This window comes from Melanostigma gelatinosum, assembly GCF_949748355.1.
Source record: "Melanostigma gelatinosum genome assembly, chromosome: 4".
Classification (NCBI taxonomy): Eukaryota; Metazoa; Chordata; class Actinopteri; order Perciformes; family Zoarcidae; genus Melanostigma; species Melanostigma gelatinosum.
In genome coordinates this window covers 14,310,758-14,333,315 of record NC_136637.1, presented here as the reverse complement: position 1 = coordinate 14,333,315, position 22,558 = coordinate 14,310,758, and the positions used below count along the sequence as shown (strand labels likewise).

Below are 22,558 nucleotides of genomic sequence, written 5' to 3'. Positions count from 1 at the left end.
ACGCTCTGTGCCTCCCATACTCTCCTCCTCCCTCGCCATCTTTGTGTCTGCCTCCCTTCTCTGCGATCGTTAGTTGAGATGTGGCACTAGCCAGTGGCGGTATTTTTAATGCCCAATGTGTCGTCTACTAAACAACCATTAAGAGAGGCCTGTTGGAAGAAAGTGGCAATTTCCTATGAGTGTGCTGGTGTCCCGCTGTATTTCTTCCCCCCACGGCACTGACAGACCCACAGTCTAGAGTCTAGACTGTGCGAATGTTTCCACATTTAACAGGCCCTTTCTTCCACTTCACACAGCCGAGAGAGAGAGAATCCTCTCCAGTTTCACTTTGCAGCAGCGTCTACATCAGACCCCCATCATAAACTAACACATGACAAATCTCGGTCGCTTAAACTTACTCTATCGGTACACAAAATAGTGGCAGTATCACAAAAACAATCGTAAAGTTGATGTATCAGATATGAGAGGATACAGGCAGATGTTATTTTTATACGGCCTTTACGTTATGGTAACTGCTCCTGCTTTTTCTATTCGTAAAGAAGGCATTCGTGTAATGTTTCCGCTCACTGGTGCATGCCTCCAAGCAGAAAGCCCAAACGTGAAGAATTAACAGAACTTTGTCGTCATGGATGTATGTCGTCGTCGGTGTCGGCCCCTGTTGCTTGTCTATTCCCACAGCAGCTTTTCGTTAATCAGGGGAACCAAATTCATTGATTTGCTGTGATTCACCTTTGACTTTTCAAATGTTCTGAATCTGCATGAAGTCTGCTATGAGAATCGTCTTTGAACTTTCGACTCGTCACAAGCTCCCTGTGATTGTTTTGTTTAATGCTACATGGCTTTTATTTTCATTTCCTCTTGTTTTGTTGCCATCCCACGACTTTCTCTTATCCCTGCAGTTGCTCTCTGATCATTTCTCTCCTTTCTCTTGACTTTGATCCTTCCCTCTCCAGCATATACTCCCCCCCCCCCCCCCCCCCTCTCACTACATCGGGGCTGCAGTAATAGGAGATCAGTGTTCCAATGAAAGCCACTAATCAACACTAACCTTCATTTAAAATGTAATCTGATATTAACCACATACGCCCTTTCTGTAAATTGGATTTCACATCTGAAGGACAACGGGGGGGGGGGGGGGGGTGTAATTGGTGCTACAGCTTTAGCTTCCAAGTCCAAACTGCTCATTTACATTCAGTGCTAAGGGGTCGTCCAACTGAACCAAACTTCAGAGTCACGAAAGTACACAAAAAAGTGTGAAAAAGGACATTGTTATAATATCATACACAGCATTATCTTTGGAGATCTTCCGATATATTTAAAACTAGTTTTGGTAGTTGGTGTAGTAAATTTGCAGCCAAATTATCCTCAAAGATTTTACCTCTTAATCAAGTTATGGTGAAAACTAAATTCAAATTACATCATTGGTATTTTTTACATGAAAGTTATCCTGAAAAAATGTCCCTCCCATTTTAACTCCCTCCCATTCCATCGCCTTTGTCACTTTTCCAATTCTCAGAGGATATGCAAAACACACACGCTCGTGCATTCACACATATATATATATATATATATATATATATATATATATATATATATATATATATTATGCACACATGCTTACAAACAACCAAACACGCGCTCAGTCATGCATACAAAAATATATGTAACCATCCTCACACTTACAGTACATACACATGCAAACCAATCCCTACATTGACTCATGCATACAGTAATGCCTATACTGTGCAGTGCGTGCACTTACACACAAACACACACTTATTCAAGTCATTTTGACCATGAAGTGAGTGTACGCTGGATGAAGCATTCCTCTCCTGCACATTGATGCGTTGCTTTGTAGACTGAGTTGACACTGGAATGGTAAAGAACTGTCATTGACCTTTGAAGTTAGATCTGCATGTCATGCGGGTTCACCGACTTGTTTTGTCCATTTTCTTGGCAGCTCACACTTTCGCTCTGATGCACGCTTTGTGTCAAATGATGCATTGTGGGGGCGGTTCATTTAAAGGAGGAAAGCTTGCCTTTTTAGAAACTGTGTGAAGTACAGTGATGGATTTTGTGTTTTTTCTTCAAAGCGTACCTACAGTGGATTCAGCATTGTTAAATCAAACTGTTATCACTGCACAGTATGAGGGAGGCAAACCACTGAACACAGGAACACGTTTGTAATACGGCTTATGATTAGTTTCATTGTCGATTCATCTGCAGATTCCTTTTGATGAATTGCTGAATCATTTAGTCTATGCAATGTAATAATAATGTCCATTACAACATCCTAGAGATATTCAGTTCACAACGATACATGAGCACCTTTAGAGGTTTTTATCTTTCTGATGTCAGTCATGTTTCATAAGGCATTTTCTGGCATTATTTATTCTTTGTAATGTATTTTTGTCTGTTGTGGACTGTGTCTATTGTTGTCTGTATGAGTTGTGGGTGGCAGATGTGTTTCCCCACTGGGGATTAATAAAGTTTTCTAATCGAATCAAATAATCTAATCTAATGAAAAAGAAAAGCCACAAATCCTGTCATCTGGGAAGCAGGAACCAATGAAACGATTACATAATTGTCAAAATAGTTGATGATATTTCTGTTGATCGACAAATGGATTAATTTAACTTTGTTCTGGCTCTAATGTGCATATTTATAAGAAAGGAACGGTTCTATATTGCCTGACCAGAGGTCACTGTAGCGGCAGTAAAGGTCAGGGAAAGAAGTGATGTGTGTATTCAGTTCTTTTTTCAAGGAATCACATGCCTTCACTTTGCAAGGTTGGATCACACTCATCACACCACAGATGCCACCGGTAAACATGGTGGAGGTGCAACAGTATGGAACATGGCGATATTCTTCCGTCTCTATTGCATTGCAGTTCCTGATTCACGAAAGCTTATCGCCTCATCCAAACCACTATGTTTTCTTCTGAAGAGGCCCAATTCACGTCTGGATGCTCGTGATGACGCGGTGATTCTGGGCTAAAGTGTTTTTCTTGTGGCTAAATCTGATTGCAAAGTATAATTTGATGAGTTCATCCACCGCAGGAAGAATGCACGGCAAGCAGCGGCGTCTGTGGTGTGATGGAGTTGATCCAACCTTGCAAAGTGAAGCGATGTGGTTCCATGCTAAAAACAATTCTCCTTAAATTTACCAGCCTAATCTCAGAGAACATTGTCGTACATCTCTGAGTTTTTTTTTCTATTTTAGATTTACCACTCTAATCTTCTAATCCAAGTTTTTTTCTCGGATATTGAAAACATAAATCTTGGCGATTCTGAAGTTTTTCTCTGGATACCCCCCCCCCCCCCCCTCTCCGGGCCACCTAATGGTCCTACTACGCCATTGTTTATACATGATGGGCACACACACACACACACACACACACACACACACACACACACACACACACACACACACACACACACACACACACACACACACACACACACACACACACCAGCCATTATGGCCCTAAACGTACATTAACAAGCCTGTGAAAATAAGACCACTGTTTAGAATGAGGTTAGGGTAATGAGCATCACCATGGCGATATTACCCCCACAGCAACCGACGAAGCCAGCATTAGACCTGCAAAGTCCTTACAAGCCGAATAACTGGCTGATCCATACATCTCTGGTCTTGTATGAATCATTGATGCATAAGAGCTCTGTGAGCGTAAGGCTCCCCTGCCTCCTGTCCTTTGTCTACTCCGTTGGTTTCTTCTTCTTCTTTTTAAAGGTCACGGCACGGTGAAGCGTTTCATTCATACTGCAGGATTTAAAGAGATCAACTTTTCACTCTACCATATCCCCTTTTATTTGAATGAAATTGCAGACACTGAAATTAGAACAACAAATGTATTAAGGACTAGTAACATGCAACCCAGTGCACATCTCTAAATGGACTACAGCGCACACATCTGCACTACATCTATTTACATTTGTGTGCATCTACATGCTTATGTATCTGGGTCACTTGGTGTAGAGTTGGTGGAAGTGTTTCTAGAGCTGAATAAACGAGTGACCAGATGAGCGTTTCCTGTGTATGTGTGCATTTGTACAGCAGGCACTCAGGAGGTCACACGATTCCATCCCAATACCGCTACCTCTCTCGCTCTCTCTCTCTCTCTCTCTCTCTCTCGCTCTCTCTCTCGCTCTCTCTCTTCGAGTGTGTCTCTGGAGTAGCTTCCTCTAATTGCCTCGGTCCCAGTTTTTCCCTGCATTGATATTCTCCATTCAGTGACCAATACATGACCCCACCTCCCACTTTTACATCTCACTCTTATTTCCTTCTTCTTATCTGCCTTATTATTCCCTCTTTCTTTCCCATCTATATCAGTCCTCTATTTTCTCCCCTCCCTCATTTATTGTTCATGATTCCAAGTTAATCCAGGTGACCGAGTCTAAAAATACAGGAAGTGGTTTGTGACATGTCGATGTTACTGTTTTTCTCAATTGCTAAAACACTAAAACCCATTGGCTGAACAAAGTTCTCAGTTGCCTGAACTCATTTAGCTGATTGTGCAGTCTGTTGTCAATACCTTAAACTGTGTCACATGGTAAAACACAATTTGCAGATCTCACTTAGACTTTTCAGCAAAACTCTAAACACATTCTCAGTCTCAAAACACATTCTGCACTCTAATGCACATGTCATCCATACTGGTAAACACAAGTGGCAACAATCAAATACAAATAGAGAACACATGTCATTGATTAAACACAATCACTCAAAATTGATTTCACTTGTATCAAATGATGTGACACAACCAATATAAGCCAGTTCAGAGAGCAAAGAGGTGGTTGAAGGTGGGAAGGAGAAAGTCTGAGAATGGATAGAAGAAACAATGTGAGAGGACGAGGACAAGTGCGTATGCGAGGTGGGCGACGAGGAGGAGGGCAAGAAAGAGGAAGAGGAAGACAAAGAGTGGAAATATCTGATGAAATTCGAGCAACAGTCATAGACCATGTTACTGGTTGCAGGTTCATATCAAGAAAGAACAAGAATTCCAGTATCACAGAGACAAAGGACACGTTTGTGAGATGCAGGGTACAGTACTGTAAAAATAGGGGTACAAGGAGGAGGAAGAACAAAATAAATTGCAAAGAGCAAAGCACAGGAGTAATTTCTGATCAATTTTGAGCGACTGTAACAGAACATGTTTTCGTTCATATGAAATTTGTTTTGAGATTAAAAATCGACTTCTCCCTGAGAACTATATGTTTTGAACAATGTGCTTTCTATTTATTGGTGTGTTGTTTACTGACTGCTTGACAGTGTATATTATTTTGATCACTTTGTTTATGATTTGAGAGCAGTGTTTGATTTTGAGCACAGGTAAAACTGTTTTGAGGCGAAAGTTTCATTTTGCAAGAGGATTCAGAGGTTTTGTAAATAGTGCTTGAAGATGAGGTTTTGTGTTTACAGTCTTGAGAGAATGGGTGACCGTTTCAAGAAATGTGTCTTAGCAATCGAGAAAAACTGTAGTTGCCTGGCATAAATTGAATTGTCTGAAATGAAATGGCTGAAATATTATATGGTCACCAATATAAGTAGACTGACTCCTGCCAGTACACGCTTGTGTATTGATTCGAGGGATGCCTTGGCCCTGTTTTTAGTAGCCAAGCGATAACATTTTACTGTTCTCAAACAGCCACTCACTAATTTACAGTGCAAACACATGGCTGAAACTTGAGTTTAATTATGCTATTTCACAGACGATCAGCTGTTATCTACAGTCAGTTAGACTTAAATGGTAAGGTGTCAGACACATGCAAGAAACAGGTTCCATGTCCGCGGTCTCTTTTACGTACATATGTTATTACAATCATTATTTGTGGTCAATTATGTTGAGTTTGTAGAGATTCTCACAAGTTGATAGTAAACAAAGTAAAAAGACAAAAAGTGTGTGCTATTGCATGTCTTTATTATAACGGCCTTAAATATATGGTATTGTCATAACCCGGCTCTTAGGCCATGACAAAAACGTGGATGCGTGTGGGATGAAGTGTGAGTGTTGTCAGCGAAACCAAAACCGAAATAACCGGCAGCAACTGGCTGGGAACCCTCCACGTACGCCGGAGAGCAAACCCGCCCCGAGCAACGCTAGAGCAGGGTTTTATGCCCTCCCTGTTCCTGGACCAGGTGCTCCGCATCAGGTAATCTGCTCTCTAGGGACAGAGGGACAAAAGCATACTTGCAGTGATTAGAGACGGGGGCCGTCACAGTATGCATTTCTCTTTGGAATACACGTGGAGCCAATTGGTATTCACAGCGGTGCAGAGAGTATTCGAGCATTCATAATACTCCACCACCGTGATGAGACATGGTTCTCAGGTGTTTGCATAAAAAGACGTAAAAAGCATAGTACCTCATCAATCAGCTCTGTGCTGCCTGGGGTGCGGGGGAATTCAGTGTAGCTTTAAGCATTTTAAATTCATGCGACTCTAATGCTTAATGCCGGTACAGGGTAAATCATCCGAAAGCTTCCATTCAGCTTGTGCCATATTATCACATACGCTCCTCCCATGCCCCTTTTTGTTTTGACGTGGTGTCTCACTGTGGCAGACTGTGACTTAAGAATGACTCATTACCTCCCGGCCTCATTCACACACCTCATGATAAATAAATGACCTTAGTGTTAGCCTGCGGGGCTAGGAGCCGTCTGAATCAATCACCTGGGAGGCTATAGCTTTGATGCTAGGCAGGCAGCTAGAGAGTGGACGCGATGCAGCGCTACAGTGCTCTGATCCCCACCCTCCTTGTGAAGGGAAATTAAGAAGGTAGTTAATCAAAACTTCATTAGCATACAGCGCCTTGCTCAGTCCACCCCTATATGCTCATAATGGAGATTTAGGCAGGCCATGTGAGGGGAATAACAAGTCTGTGCCACTTCTGGTTGTGGACTTGTTTAAATTACAAGACTGCATGGTCCCCTATGTGCCAAATGAGTTTTCTGACCCCAGGAACAGCAATGCTTATTTAAATTTCACTGCACAAATTCCAAACTACTAAGAAAAGGACAACTTTTTTCTCAAAATGAAATCTGATAACACTATATAATCTCACTTAAGATGTAATTTATATATGCACAGCCTGCTTCATATCAATAAACTGACTAAATCCTCAAATTGCAGCCAAATGCAAATGTAATGCAAACTTGTATTCATGCAGCTTGAATGAGATCTTATGGTTGTTTAGTGACTAGTTTGCAACTTTTAGCGAACTGCATAATGTCTTGTGCTGCATCAAAAGCAGAAGATCATCCCTTCACTGTGTTTTCATGTATTCAAGACAAACACAAAGCATAACTAGAATAACAGCACTTTGGAGTACCTTCCCTTTCTTCATTGTAATAATGATGCATTATCACCCTGCTTCTTTTCACGGCAACGTCCTCTCCATCTCGATTCATCATAGTAGCCATGTCGCATGCATATTAGAGAAACCTGATTCCTTTACTTATTCGCTGTTTTAGTTCGCTAAATTCTGCTCTATTTAACAGAACTAAAATTACATGAAAGCAATGTATGTGTCCTTTCTTATGCCCTGCCACTTTGTAATACAGTGTCGTACTGAGAAAAACCGCCGCAAATGCTGACCGGCAAATTCCCCATGGGACAGTTAATTATATCTGCAAATGTTGCCAATAAGAAGGCACAGGGCTGACTATTTTTGGGGCTAATATGCCTGTATAAGTCACAGAACTTGAAGTTAAGGTATGACCTGATGCAACCAATAGTGTTTGTTTCATTTTTGCTTTACCTCTATATAACCTGGATGCATTCACTAACATCACATGCTTGGTTTACACCCACCTGGGAGCCACCGTGTTCAACCACCATGTGACGGCCCCCGTCTCTAATCACTGCAAGTATGCTTTTGTCCCTCTGTCCCTAGAGAGCAGATTACCTGATGCGGAGCACCTGGTCCAGGAACAGGGAGGGCATAAAACCCTGCTCTAGCCTTGCTCGGGGCGGGTTTACTCTCCTTCTATCTGTTTTCTGATTTCCAATTCATGTTTACTTTTGTCATGTTCCATCTGCAACAGCAAAATCTCCTTCTGTTGTTCAAAGGTTAGTCCATGAGTCTGAAATGATACAGCAGTAGGAATTGACGATGACCCGATATAATTCCTAATTCGGTCAATTTTGCTTTTATAGCATATTTAATGTTCTCCTTGATGCGTTTATCACCTACAACCACCACTAAATAATGATCTGCAATCAAGAGCAACTGCTCTCTTGTGCATATATCCAGGGACTCCTGAGATGGAGCGGCAATGAACGCCTCAACCTCAGACATTTCAACGATTTACAACGATCATCCACTGAGCAAAACCACGTTGGTGCACACAGCCGAACCAAACGGACACCTTGGTCGTGCTGTTTGAACGGGTAGCTAAAGCTAGAAAGTGGCTCGATGCGGACTGTGCGCTTATGCTTCAGTGTGTCCTCTCAGGGAAAGCACAGGAAGCGTATTCCTCTTTGAGTCTGGAGGATCGCTCGAGGTATTCTAAAGTAAAGTCTGCGGTGCTTAAAGTGTATGAGCTGGTGCCAGAGGCGTATCGCCAGCATTTTAGATCCTCGGAGAAAAGAAGTGGTCAAACCTATGTGGAGCTGGTAAGAGACATGGCAACGCACTTTAAGCGATGGTTGACTGCTCTGGACAAAGATACTTTTGAGCATCTGTATGATTTAATGATTTTGGAGCGGTTTAAAAATGTCCTTCCAGATCGTGTTGCGACATATGTCATTGAACGAGGAAGCGCAACTGCTGCTAATGCGGCCGTATCAGCTGATGAATACGTGTTGCTCCATAAGAGCACAGAGTGTTCTGTGGCTCGCGATGGTTTTGGTGTGCGGGGAAGTGGTTCTGATGCGGTTTTGCAGGAGATGCGTTCAAGGAAGGGGGGAGTTTTTAAGTCTGACTTTGGAACAGGTGGCAGATTTGACAATAGTAATGCCTGTAATTATTGTCGGGAGGAAGGACATTGGAAGGCAGAGTGTCCTACGTTACAGGCTAGACTAAGGGATGTAAGACCTAATGTTAGGCCTGCTGCTTGTGCTGCTACGGTTGAAGACTGTTGTGTTGTTGAGGGGCTTACATCTCAGTCTTGTGACCTGGGGGTTTTGGCAGCTTATGCTCCTTTCATTCGAGGCGGATTTGTGTCACTTTTGGGAAGCGCGGTAAAGGTCCCGATAAAAATCTTGAGGGATACAGGTGCCTATGATTCGTATATCATTGACTCTGTTTTGCCTTTGTCTGAGGAGACTGATACTGGCGACAGTGTTCTCAGTCGTGGGATGGGGTTGAAGGGTCTCCCTGTTCCTTTGCACAAGATGGTGCTTGACTGTGAGCTGGTTAAGGGTGAGGTAGCCGTTGGTGTGTGTCCGGCGTTGCCTATTGAGGGTACATGCTTGGTTTACACCCACCTGGGAGCGACCGTGTTCAACCACCATCTCTCATTGCTCACCACTAAGCAGCTCCACTGGAGCACGAGGGCCAACATCAGCTGCTCAGCTCTTATTCCCTGTAGGCCTTGGCAGCGAGCGAGTTAGCGGGATGCTAACAGCCCAGTGTTTGCCTCTTTGCCCCTCGGGGTTTTATAAGCCCATGAAATATGAATTCAACACAAAGTCAAATTGATAGTGAATTCAGTTAAGCCTATGACTGGCAAGCTGAGAAAAGGATTTAAGTATACATGTAAGTGTGCCTGCCATGAACATGTGTATGTACAGTTGTGTTCTCAAGAAAGAAACCTATATGCGTCTGTACAAAGTTGCGCCATAGTCGTTTTTGAGTTGCGTCTCTAAACACTTTGTAGGGATGCAACCTTCACAAAGTTTTCTGCGGTGAGAGAGTGGCAGTCGATATTGCACTTGACCTGGAATATGATCACAGTCTGCAATGTTCTGCAGGCACAGATGTGTCCCCAGCTGACTCTCGATAAGTCCATCAACGCTCTTTAGTGCCTGCATCTCTTTGTTAGCAACTACCACTCTTCTCTGTGAATGGTCTGCAATACTCTGGCTGACTGAGGCAGCAAACAGAAACACGTTTCATAGACATTGTGAATGTTTGGGTAGAGATGCTGTTGTATAATATCAAAGGCAAGAGAGCAGCTGAGTAGACAATAATAGTTACAAAATATTATTTAAACATATAATCATAGTAGAACATTGAAAGTGTCCTTTTCATTTTGTGAACATTATTCCTCTTGGGATGAAAATCATAAAATTGATTTTGTCAAAATCAATGTCAATGAAGTTGTCTCTTGTTCTTTCTTGTCCGTATTCAGTCATTTGATTGGCAGCTGATCCATGACTCCGCCCTTCTCGGCTACCAGGGCCTGAAATGGTCAGTCAGACAAATTACACCCTTTTAGCCCAGCTGTCAATCACAGACTCAGTGGACGGCACCCCTGGGGGTTGGTATTTCTGCGTGGGTTCATATTAGAGTGAGAGAGACGGTAGCCCTTGGACTCTGCTGTCCGACACAAACACACATCAGACCAGTGTTGTCTATAGCACTGGTCCCCAACCTTTTTTGCACCACGGACCGGTTTCATGTAAGACAATATTTTCACGGACCGGCCTTCAAGGTGTGGCGGGAAAACACGACGAAATAAAATGATACGATCGGCATGAAAACAAATATAAAATGCATAAATAAATGCAACTCACAATAACGCTGAATCAGTGGAGCCCTGAGCTTGTTTCTCTGCAACGAGACGGTCCCATCTGGAGTAATGGAGACACTGACACCCGAAGTCTGTTCCTGATGTCCAGTCTACTCCGTTTTATTTTGATTGCCGTCACTGCAGAACATCCCGCTTCACAAAGAGGATGTGTGAAATGGAAGCAGGGTTTTCAGTGCTTTAGTGGCGATCTCAGGATATTCAGCCTTGATAACACCAGCAGAGTTGTTGTCTCAAACATACTTTTAAGGCCACCGTCATTTACAATCTCCAGCAGCTGATCTTCCAATGTCTCCACATATTCTGCAGAGCGGGTTTAGCGCGTCAGAATTACTCCTGATATTTAATTAGAGTCCTGATATTGTCTGTTAAATGAAGCCTTCTTGGAAGTTGTAGCTCTTCTTCTGTCTCCTTAGTGACCTTTTCTCTTTGCAAAGAAGCTCTCCAAAAGTGTTTTACTCATTTTCACGAGCTTGCGGGCTTAATTTTTGAGGTAACGTATCACGTTACCGAGACAAGCGTCTTGTCAAGAGACACAGGCGGATGAAATTGCGAGAGAATCCGGTCATTTTTCAAAATAAAACTTCTTTCAGACTCTGATAATCAATAAAACGGAAATAATATCATATTTATTCTTTCTGTGCGGCCCGGTACCAAATGATCCACGGCCCGGTACCGGTCCGCGGCCCGGTGGTTGGGGACCACTGGTCTATAGTATATACCGGTAGTACAGTTACATTGATTGAACAGTAAGCCAAATGTCAAACAATTCACGATAGCATCCTTCCTCACATTGGCACACCTCCCATTGATATTTATATACATTGCAGTAGAATAGCTGCATTGTTTTAGCACTCGCACATATTTGGTACGCACTGTGCTCGCTCGCTTTAAGGGGATTGACAGCAGGCTTTTATTCTTTAAAGGCCAGGTCATCCAAAAGATCAACACCAGCAAAAGACAGGAGAGAAGAGCAATCCAAACTGCAATAATCCAAACCTGTCCAGTTCCACGGACAAATCAAATACAAACAGCCACGTTTTCAACAGTGTAGAACCTGGCAACCTAGACTGCACAGTTGGAGAAAGTCCTGGCAATCGCTACAGGCAAGGCTGAAACCCCCCAGCGTCCCTCCATGACGGGCAGCGTTTGAATGGCAGCAATTTACTCAGTACCGTTCAAAATAAGAAGAAAGAAATACAAGATGAATAAATAGAGAATGAGACTGAAATAGGCAAGTCCCAGAGGAACTATTGATCTGTGGCTGTAACACACACACACACACACGAACACTCAGACCGGTTGCCAAGAAGCATGCTGGTGGTCAAATATGTATAATTGATAGACTTGAGTTTGACACAGCGCTGTAATGTAATCTGGGGCTATGGAGTCCCTATGGTGTTAGAGTGTGTGTGAGTGTGTATGAGAGAGAGAAGGGACGGGTTTGCTGCAGGGACTCAGTGTAAAGTTGATGTATTGGACGGCTGTATTTCTTCTCCCTGTACTAACCCCACGGGCTACACATGTAGGAACAATGGCCTTTTCTGCTGTAATGGGCTTTTACCAAGAGGGACCACTTCCTCACTCACACCCAGTGTTTGTATGTTTGACAAACTGCAGCACACTTACTCTCTACACTCAACAATTACATTTTTGATTAAACAAGGTTTGCCGTGTGAAAGAAAACTCTGCACTATATGTGTGCAGTCTGTTTTGTGATGTATTTTAGTTTTACATTTTTGCAATGCCTTCGTAGAAGCAATTAGTCAATCAATGGTTTAGAATCATTTTGATTATTAATTCGGTATGTATATCGTTAATCAAGCAAACATGCCAATCATTCAGTGTTTGCAGCTCTTTGATGCATTTGCTGATTTTGTTAGTTTTATATCATTGTAATCTGAAAACCTTTGGCCTTTAGGCAGGTGGATAGTCAATCAGATCATTTTAAGATGTGACTTTGAGCTTAATTCAAATAAAAAAGAAAAACTAGAACTAAAGAAAGTACCCCAGGCATATGCAGTGCAATGATTACATACAAAAGTGTGTGTGTGCGTGTGTGTGTGTGTGTGTGTGTGTGTGTGTGTGGTTCATGTCTTGATTTGAGTGTATTTTCTTGTCTCTGTGTGTCGTGTCCTTTTGGTTTGGGTAGTGTGTGTGTGTGCGTGTGTGTGTGTTCCTGGCTTTGTGTGTGCCCGACAGTGTTGCTGCTTCTTTGTTCCTCTGTCACTGTGTCTAGTTTAATTGCAGTCCTTTGAGGGAGAATCGATTGGAGCAACAAGATAACGAAGTTATCAAACTGTTTCATTGACTGACTGTCCCTTCTCTCTCCATCTCTTGCCTCCTCCCTGTTTATTTTCTCATTTCACTCTGCCTGTCTTCGTTCTCTATCCCTCTGTGCTTCACTTCTCTTCCATTTGTTCCCCCTTAACTTTTTCATCTGCTATCCATTTTCCCTTCCCTGCCATGCTCTCTCTCCCTCTCTCTCCCTCTCGCTCGCTCTCCCTCTCGCTCTCTCTCCCTCTCTCTCCCTCTCTCCCTCTCGCTCTCTCTCTCTCTCTCTCCCTCCCATGCTGTTTTCCACCTCTGTCCCCTCACAACAGGCCGACAGACCTGTCCACCAGAGAAGTTTGATTGCGGAGGTGCTGCCAGCAAATGTGTTTCGTTGTCATGGCGATGCGATGGAGAGAGGGACTGTGAGAACGGGGCAGATGAGGAGCAGTGCGCCGCAGGTAAGCTCGCGGTGGGCAGAGGAAATGTGGAGTTGTACAGGAAAGAGAGGGTTTTCTTTCAGCCTTATTGGAACTCAGCGGTGGTTTCACGTCCCTCACTGCGGGAAAAAGTCTAAAACCTTCAAGTTAACAGTCTACATATGAAGCTGTTGAGTAAACTCCTCTTATGCAAATGTCCCTTTACTTCTGGAAACTAAGTTTGGCAGATGATCATTGGTTAATCTAGTGTTCTCAGGACAAAGTCCTCATTTACTACTATTTGTTTGGTGTGTACTCTATTTGATTGATACAAAATACAAATATTATTATCTGCTGAACTTAACATGAATGGACTTTTGTTGTTCATTTGTTTTAGAGTGCTACATGTCCTTCAATAGCTATTTCAGTTTTTAAAATGGTTCAAATTTCATTTTGAAAAAACTCTTACACTGTAAAAAGATTTTAAAGGAGACAGTAACAACAGAGGTGAACAGAGAAAATAATTAAGAATCGAAGAACACAAATTGCGATGTCAAAGGTGGAAACCAGAGAGGAGAAATATATTTTGAAAAGCTTTAAAGTCATAATACTTATACTAAAGATAATACTTCTAGAAATGTAGCATTGAGGCACGTTTCAGAAATAAATTCAGATCTAAAAAAATCCTTTAAAAAAATGTAAAATCTAGGGATATGTGACCAATATCTTTTACCCAATATGAGGTATGCGTATAAACGTTTTCCGTACGCTTTCTAGTCCGTCACCTGGGTCGTCACAATTTAAGATTCTGGTCAAATCTGGTCCAGAGTGCAGCCAGGAGTATTTTTACCTCGACGCAATGGAGTGGTCTCGTGTGACGTCACAGTTTAGCTGTCGGCCATGTTGGAGTACACACAAAGCCACTGGCATGCACGGCTGAGTCGCATAACCTATCGATCATGGTGAACTTTTGTGCTGTCTTTGGTTGTGGCAGCAGAGCTGATAGACAAGAAATCATTCTTTCGTTTGCCAGCGGTCATTACACATCAAGGAAATGACACGAAGGAGCTATCCAAGCGACGTCGCGAGAAATGGCTGTCACGCATCTCTCGAGATATAAAGGAATGGAATTTGGCGTACACTAGAGTATGTGCGGATCACTTTATAAGTGGTCAGTGATTTTATTTACAAATTCGTTTGTGAACAGTATTTAATAAAGGAAATATAAATTAAACTTGGACATGAGAAGGTTACCGAAGCGTCATCGGCCCGTGACAGCAGTCGGTGCCAGAGACGTGTCGAGCGTGTACAACAGGCGAAACACAGAGATGCAGCCTCAGCATTGCTTGATATGAGTTTAACGTCAGATCATATATATATGTATGTATATATATATATGTGTGGGGGGGTATGAAGTTAGGAGTTAGTTGAAAGTGAATTCCTACACACACGCACACAATGACATGCACGTACAATGTAAACAAACACACGTGTCTGTTTGCGCTGAGTAAACATTGAATATTGCTAAATATCGGACCAGATCTGAATATATTTACTCTTCCAATGACGAGATGAGAATTCTCGACGACCGTTGCTTTGACGTCTCGGACCCATCCACTGACAAACTGATTATAAGCGTCGAGCCCTTTGTAGCACTCCAACTCGTCTTTTGTGTAAGGACTGGGGGTGTTCACGAGATACGTGTAGATGTTGGCGTAGTTTACCGATGGAAGGTAAGTAGGATCGGCACTGAAACCATCTGCACTCATCGTATAGGGATCCAAGTTACCAATAACCTTCAATTTGGCCAGGTAGCGAACCTTTGATGCACTATCCAGTGATTCAAAGTATGGTATTTTCGCCGCACTTCCTTGTTTACGCGCCGCCATGTAGGATCTGTATGTACTCCAACATGGCCGACCGACCTCGTAACTAAGGAGATCGTGACGTCGGTGAGACCACTCCATAGCTACCAAAAAAGTCAAATGTTTCATCTCTTCATGCATTTATATATATTGTCTGTGTCTGTTTTTCCTCCGCTCAATCTTGTCCGTGTTCTTGGCTGATGCTTGACGAGCTGGAAATAGGGGAAAAACACTCCCACTCTGCAGACTGGGAGATCTGGGCCAGTGGGGTTAAACGAAATACAAAAAACAGTTATGGATCTTGAAAGTGTATTTTTCAAGATGTGTCCTACACAACAGGTTGTGCTCTGTCAACTGAATTCTAAAACATATACTCGCGCAAGGCAACCTCAACCTTACACGTACAGTAGGGCTTTGACTCACTCTGAAACACGCATGTTGACACACACAACACATTTAGTCATGGAGTAGAAGGCATAAGCATCTCAGAATAAGACTAAAGAGAAACAAGGTCACGCAGATTTATGTCCCCTTTCTGGATAATAGATATTTTTACCAAATTACTCTTTTTAAAAAGCCTTGTGTATGCTCATATACAAGGCATAGCATGCGTTATAGGAAACCTACAGAACAGCTTTGTGACCAAAGCACACACACACACACACACACACACACACACACACACACACACACACACACACACAAACTTGCTTCATCTGCACAAGTAATACTGTACGCTCCCATCACGTTACTGTATCTAGCCTACATACTCACAGCTGGGACTGAAGCTGTAAAAAGGGCATTGATTTTCATCAGTGCAAACATCTGGCCCACAGCATTATTGATTACTAACCTGCAACACACACACACACACACACTCATACAGACACAGGCGCACGCACACACACACACACACACACTCATACAGACACAGGCGCACACAGCATTATTTATAAGAATATGGATTGCGTGTAATATTTGCTCGGTTAGATTGAAAACAAAACCACTTTAAATGTATATGTACACACAATTTCTGAACGGCTGTATATACATCTGTGTGTAGGTGTCTTTGTGAGAGCAAGTATGATGCCCACATTTTAATTAATTTTGATTTTGAACTGTGCAATCTCATCACTTTGAATACCCTAGGCCTAGGGGGCAGCGTGATAATCTATCAACAACTATCTCCAAAAACCCTCTCATGTATCTTAAATACAATGTTTTACCATAATGTGTGTTGGATATTGGTTTACTATCAGAAGCTAACTACACCAGTCAGGGGGGTACATTGTGAGCACACGTGATGCCTACTCTACTCTGTTAAAGGTGTGTTAAACCTCGTGGTTCATCTCCACTTTGTGATCATTTCTTCTCATCAGTCTCGTCGTCTCTTTTTCTTTGTCTATGAGCAGTTATTTATAAGGAAATAGGGTCACATTACATTACATCTTACATGTGTCCAAAACACTTGATTGTATTTGAATCAAGATGGTTAGCAATGGAAATAGGAATAAATAGTTCAGGCTTGGTATAATCCTTAACATGTCAAAAGTTGTGAAATCTTAATAAACACCTCTCAGAATAGCCCAGTTTTGGTAATATAATATTTAGTATTTACAGTATTTGGTATAAGCCAAATGATTCAAAACATGTAGAATGTTTTTCAAATATGCTACATTTCTAAAAGTGTGTTGAAATGGATAGGAACATGTCTCCGCTCCCCTTTTCCTCTTCATATTCGCTGTTCCCTCTGTCGTTGGTCCTCACTTTCTCTGACTGTTTCTCTCTGTGTCGTTCATTCCTGCCCGTAAATGGTTGGAGTGTAGGCTACTAGTACACAGAGTGATCACATAAGGGAGTTGGTGGCCACGGCCGAATGAAAACAACAGCCGCTGTTGTTTTACTCATGTAACCTATTACGCTTCTATTGTTCACATAGCATCGCTGTCTCTCCGATGTACAATATAAACTGTCTAAGAACAAGAGTGCTTTCTCTCTTCTCTTCCCCGCCCATCACAGGCACCTACTCTTCTTATTCTCTTTCATTCCTTCAATCAGAAATCATGTGCTGTTTTCGCTGCCTTTCATCTGTCCGACCTGTGTAAGCCTTCATCCCTCATTGCGGTGAGAAATAAAGTGGTTAATGCAGCTGTGAAATATTTCATGGAGGTCTTGATGATAATTGATTTCCTGCCTGATGCCTTCAGTGTACATGTGTGTTACTGGGGCGATGCTGTTATAATAACCTGTGGAGATCAGCTTTTCATCTATCATTTGCTGATGAAGGTGGTAGTGGTGCATATTAAGTTGATCTGATCCATGGAAGAGACCTGTGTTTTCAGAGTCCACTTCAACAGAAATAATTGGTAAGAAAATTAAAAAAAAAACGATTTGTCGGATGCTGATTGTTTTCATAAACAATTGTACATCTTTAATGTTCACCCTGCAGAGTACAAAGTGTGTAAGAACAGTACTGCAATCCACAAACACTTTTATTCTCTCTTCTGACCCCGAACAACAAAAAACCTTCCCTTTTGAAAATCTGCTGCTTTCCCTCCTGCCCCCTTCAAATCCATCTCTCCATCCTCCCCATCACCTTCTTCCTCCACCTTTGACCTCCTCTGCTCTCTCTCTCCATCGCTCGCCCCCGTGGCAGCTACAACTGGAGTACAACATGCGTTAATTAGGGCGGCTAATTGAGCATATCCAAATGTTGAATAAAACATGTCCCCAGGAAGAGATGTTCATTATTACATTTAGAGGAGGCCTCTGAAGAAAGTTTATGAGCCTTTCATTTATGTTAATGTCAAATCGTGTTTGTTTAGGCACACAGCCGCTGCTAGCTGTGTGTTTGCATGCTTCAGAGTGTGTGTGCGTGTGTGCGTGTGTCTAGGTAAAACTTCTGATTTTAAATCAAAACATAATTGAAAAGGGTTCTTTAGCTCTTTACCTGCTCACCAATCAACTTTTAATTTCATCAAATTGGACTGAGTTAATACAGCATGTGTGTACTAAATGAGAACAGACACGAGGATTAATTGATTTTCCTCTTTCCTCTCGATGCAACACAAATGGCCGTTAATAGAAACAAAAATATGCGTGCGAGTGTAGGAGGCTGAGTTAATTAAATTGTCTACAAGTGAGGAATGAATTCCCCATTGTACATGAATTAAATATGTCTTGTTTGTGTCATTACAACCTGGGAAGAAGGATTTCCAATTTAAACATTTTGTCTGAGGCAATGCATGATGAATATGCTGTACTGTACATCCGCCCAATTTGTGTCTCTGGACAGACCGATTAAAGACAAAGGACACTCTTGTTGTGTTCATTTATAAGCTGTTGCTGCCATTTGAAATCTTCAACAAACCATGCAGTTGTTTCATGTTCCTCTGACAGAGGAGTGCTGATCAATAATGCTTCAGTAGCGCCTCATAAACACACATCGAATTACAATCGGCTCGTGTTTGAAAGATTTCATATTATCTTTGTTGTCACTCACACTTCTGAACAAATCTGTGCATTTTCATGTTTCTGGTCTTTGCATTCAACATAGTGTAGTTCAACACTTTACATTGACAGCAGACTCTTGTAACTTGAAAGTGAACCTGAACTTGGATCCTTTCTGCAGCAGGTTTTTGTTTTAGCTCTGCCATTCAAAGATGCACAGTGATTCTGTACATCTCGACTGTCAACAATGTTGCCGTCTTCATGTCCAAGGCATTGGTAAAGCGTTGTTTTCGCCTTTACATGCTATCTTTTTTTTGGTGTGAGTCTTTGCTTTACTTCACTTGGATCCAATCAGTCAGTACTCGCTCCACGTACACTTTCAGCGAGGACAGAAAGGGAGAGACAGACAGAGGGAGAGACAGACAGAGACGGGTAGTCTCCTGCACGCCCTGGGGACCTGTTGCTCTTTTCACATCAGCCTGAGCTGCTGTGTTACATTACAGCAAGCGGCCGCTGGATCGATGCCCACCAGGGATATGTTAGTTGGTGTTTTATAGAGGGGCAGAGGTGTGTATGTGTGTGTGTGTGTCATTTTAGCTTACAATGTTTACTGAGCTAATAAATCAAGTGAGAAGTCAGGTCACTTTCTCATAGACTTTCATACAATAGGACTTGTTTTTGCAACCAGAGGAGTCGCCCCCTGCTGGTCAGTGGAGAGAATGCAGGTCTTAAGACACTTCCGCATCGGCTTCTATCGGCAGAACTGGAGGCTGCCGCCTGGTTAGAACACTTGCTTCTGCCTGAGTCTTGTGTGTGTGTGTGTGTGTGTGTGTGTGTGTGTGTGTGTGTGTGTGTGTGTGTGTGTGTGTGTGTGTGGTAGGAAGTAGAAGGAGGGGAGTGCATAAAGTGGCACGTCTTAAGTGTTCATACGTGACGATACAAGTGTGTCTTCTACACGGAGGAAACATCATAAGTGAACACAGTAAGATACAACCTGTACACTCATGAACAAACATGAGTACACATTCCCTCCTCCAGGCATCTACACACATGCAATATATCGCTTCTTGAGTCCAGCTCGCTGTAGGCTACAGTAAATGTAACCTCTATTCCATTATTTGATAACAGATCAAAAAGGATGAAGCAGAGTCCACCCACATAAAAAAATACAGTATGAAATGCGAGTGCATGTGTGTGAACATTTGTGTTTTTCGAGGTTTTTGCCTCTTTTATCTTGCTTTACTCATGTTTCCACTAGAAGAGGTGCCTGCATACATAGACATCGAGTGGTATCCTCTTGTCTCAGAGTTTCTTCACATTACATTCTCCTTCATTTATAATCCTCTGACTTCTCTCAATGTGTGCGTAGGTGTAATGTGATCGAGCGACGGCCCACAAACGGGCTCGTTGCTCAGCCAGAGGCGGTTGCACTTGCTTCAGACTCAGACAGCTTGAAGAACATTACTCACTCCTCCTTCACCCCCAAAACCCGTCCTTTAGCCTGCGCATGCACACACGTACACACTCTCTCTCTCAGAATCACATGGAGATGACCGGGAAGCCTGCTTGTCTGAAAATTGACCAATGTGAAACCACAACTCCAGCCTAAGGGGGATGCAACAGAACGTGACAAAAGTCAGATCGGAAGGATCTTTTAGTTTTGCTGCTTTCGTAGCAGGTCACAGACCAGCACGCCACCTCAGGCAAGCGAGTATTCTCAAAGCCAGATTTATTTTATTCCTCTATTTGAAAAGATAGTGAACACATACTCCATTTAGTATGGTCACTTTGAACATACTAAATGGCTTTCGACTGCTAGTTGCTGTGCCAAAGCTAGCAGCTGGTAAGTAGCTTGTGACAGCCAGCTCCTATCTAGTGAATGTGACCTTAATTTACCTCCATTTGTCCAAATGTGGCCACGTTGTCAATTTAACATCATTCATTTTGTCAACAACAGCCCCCAGTAAGACTGGAATTCATTTTGCAGTTTTGCCTCGAGAAGCACTCGTTACGAAATGTTTCCGCGCCAGATTCCTTTCAAGAGTCAGTCTGAAGAGAGGAGTAATATTTACTGCTCGCTGCAAACGTCACCGACTAAAGATAGCGAGGTACTTTCATCCAGACTCTCACCTTTTACCTGGTCTACGTGTGTCTCTTTTAACTTCATGAATTCTGTTTGTGTACAGTATATTATAATACAGTCTATCTGCAATGATCAGTTTGTTCAATCTTAGTTCCAAAAATGTTACGCACCTTATTAGCGTAGAAACCTCTGTGGGATATTTCAGGGACAGACTGTACTGGCAGAAGGGTGAAAATATGTCTCTAGTAAACTTGTAGAGGATGGTACAAGTTACAGAAACGTGGGTTTATCTGTGGAGGGTGAACAACATGAGAAACAAATATGTTGTCATGATGAGGCCATCTCAAATGGTAATTATGTCATTAGCATCATGGTGAAACGTAGGATTACATGTTTATAGTGGCGATGTAATCATCTCTCTGAATCACAATGACCTATTTTTAATGTATTCATAGATTTACCACCTCACAATTATTGCGGGGAATGCAATTAGTTTCCAGACAGGCATGCAGTGTGTGTGAGTGTGTGTGTGTGTGTGTGTGTGTGTGTGTGTGTGTATTTGTACTGTGCATGGTGGGAGTACTGGTAAGATTTAAGACTGTGGGAGCCACAAGGATATAGAGTGATGTCATGTCACAATCTCCCTTTAATGGCTTCAATTATTTGAAATATGAAATGTGTTTTGACCAATGGCATCCACAATGGATGTTATGGCAGTACACACGTACATGTATACAGAGACACACAAGGACATTCGTCACACACCACCTGCACACACTCGTACACACACACACACATTCAATCTGTGATTGCTGGTGAGGCAGTTAATATTCCAGTCTAAGCTGCTGTCAGATGTCATAGTGATTGAGCAATTGAAATATCCTGGTGTGTGTGTGTGTGCGCACTCCCCATAGTCCACACTCATCATAAAGGTGGTTAAGACGAAGTCTCTCCCTGCTGTATACCAATCAGGTTACACAGAGAGTTTCACTCTCAGTCAATTTTGTGCCATTTCTCTCTGTTGCTAGTTCACTTGGGTTCCACTGTCACACTGCAGTGATGTCCTCTTATTTTCAGTGGCTTGTCCCACCCAGCTTGACATGTTTGTACTCTAAGCAAAGACAATCTAACTGGCATAACTGAACGGAAAAATTTACGAATTTTTTATCAGAAGGTTAATTTATTTATTATAATTTGTAAAATATCACGTCCAAAGCTAGACTGCAGTTTGCTGGGAGACCCTCGACCCATGAATGAAACACTGGGGGTTTCAGATGGATTCTGTCTCTAAACAAGTTCTGTGTCGCCAGCATCCAAACGTTGTTTTATTTATATGGTGTCATCTTTGATTGTTCATTTTAAAAGCCATTTCAACAATGGCCAACACCATAAATTCAGGAAGCTCAGCACGGATATCAACAACAACTTCGTAGATTACCCGAGACGGCTATAGTCGGCTAATATATGCGCACCCACATCTATGATTGAAGCTTCAGTTTATTGCAAATCCAGAATCAGATTACAGCTCACCCTTCATGGCTGCAGATATATTTACCTCTGCATTTCCTTTCTTTCTTTTTTTTCTCTCAGCACTTTTTACTTTCGGTGAACATTGTTGAAAGATAAGTCATGTAGAAAGTGATCAGCTCAGTTGCTCACTGCATCAGCAGGCATCAGTTTGAATCCCTGAGAACTTTGCTTTGTTTCATTCAGACACGTTAGCAGGAAAATACTGCATAATGTCATAGTGAGCAAG

The 22,558-nt window shown here is 42.3% G+C and overlaps 1 protein-coding gene across 1 annotated transcript in view; it reads left to right on the top strand.

Annotated features, from left to right (window-relative positions):
* lrp8 (low density lipoprotein receptor-related protein 8, apolipoprotein e receptor) overlaps positions 1-22,558 on the top strand; it is a gene marked incomplete at its 3' end in the record, with an annotated part of 156,971 nt that overhangs the window by 84,647 nt on the left and 49,766 nt on the right. Inside the window, exon 4 of the mRNA XM_079267212.1 lies at positions 13,318-13,446. Coding sequence (XP_079123338.1) covers positions 13,318-13,446 — 129 coding nt within the window. The remainder of the gene's footprint in view (positions 1-13,317; positions 13,447-22,558) is intronic.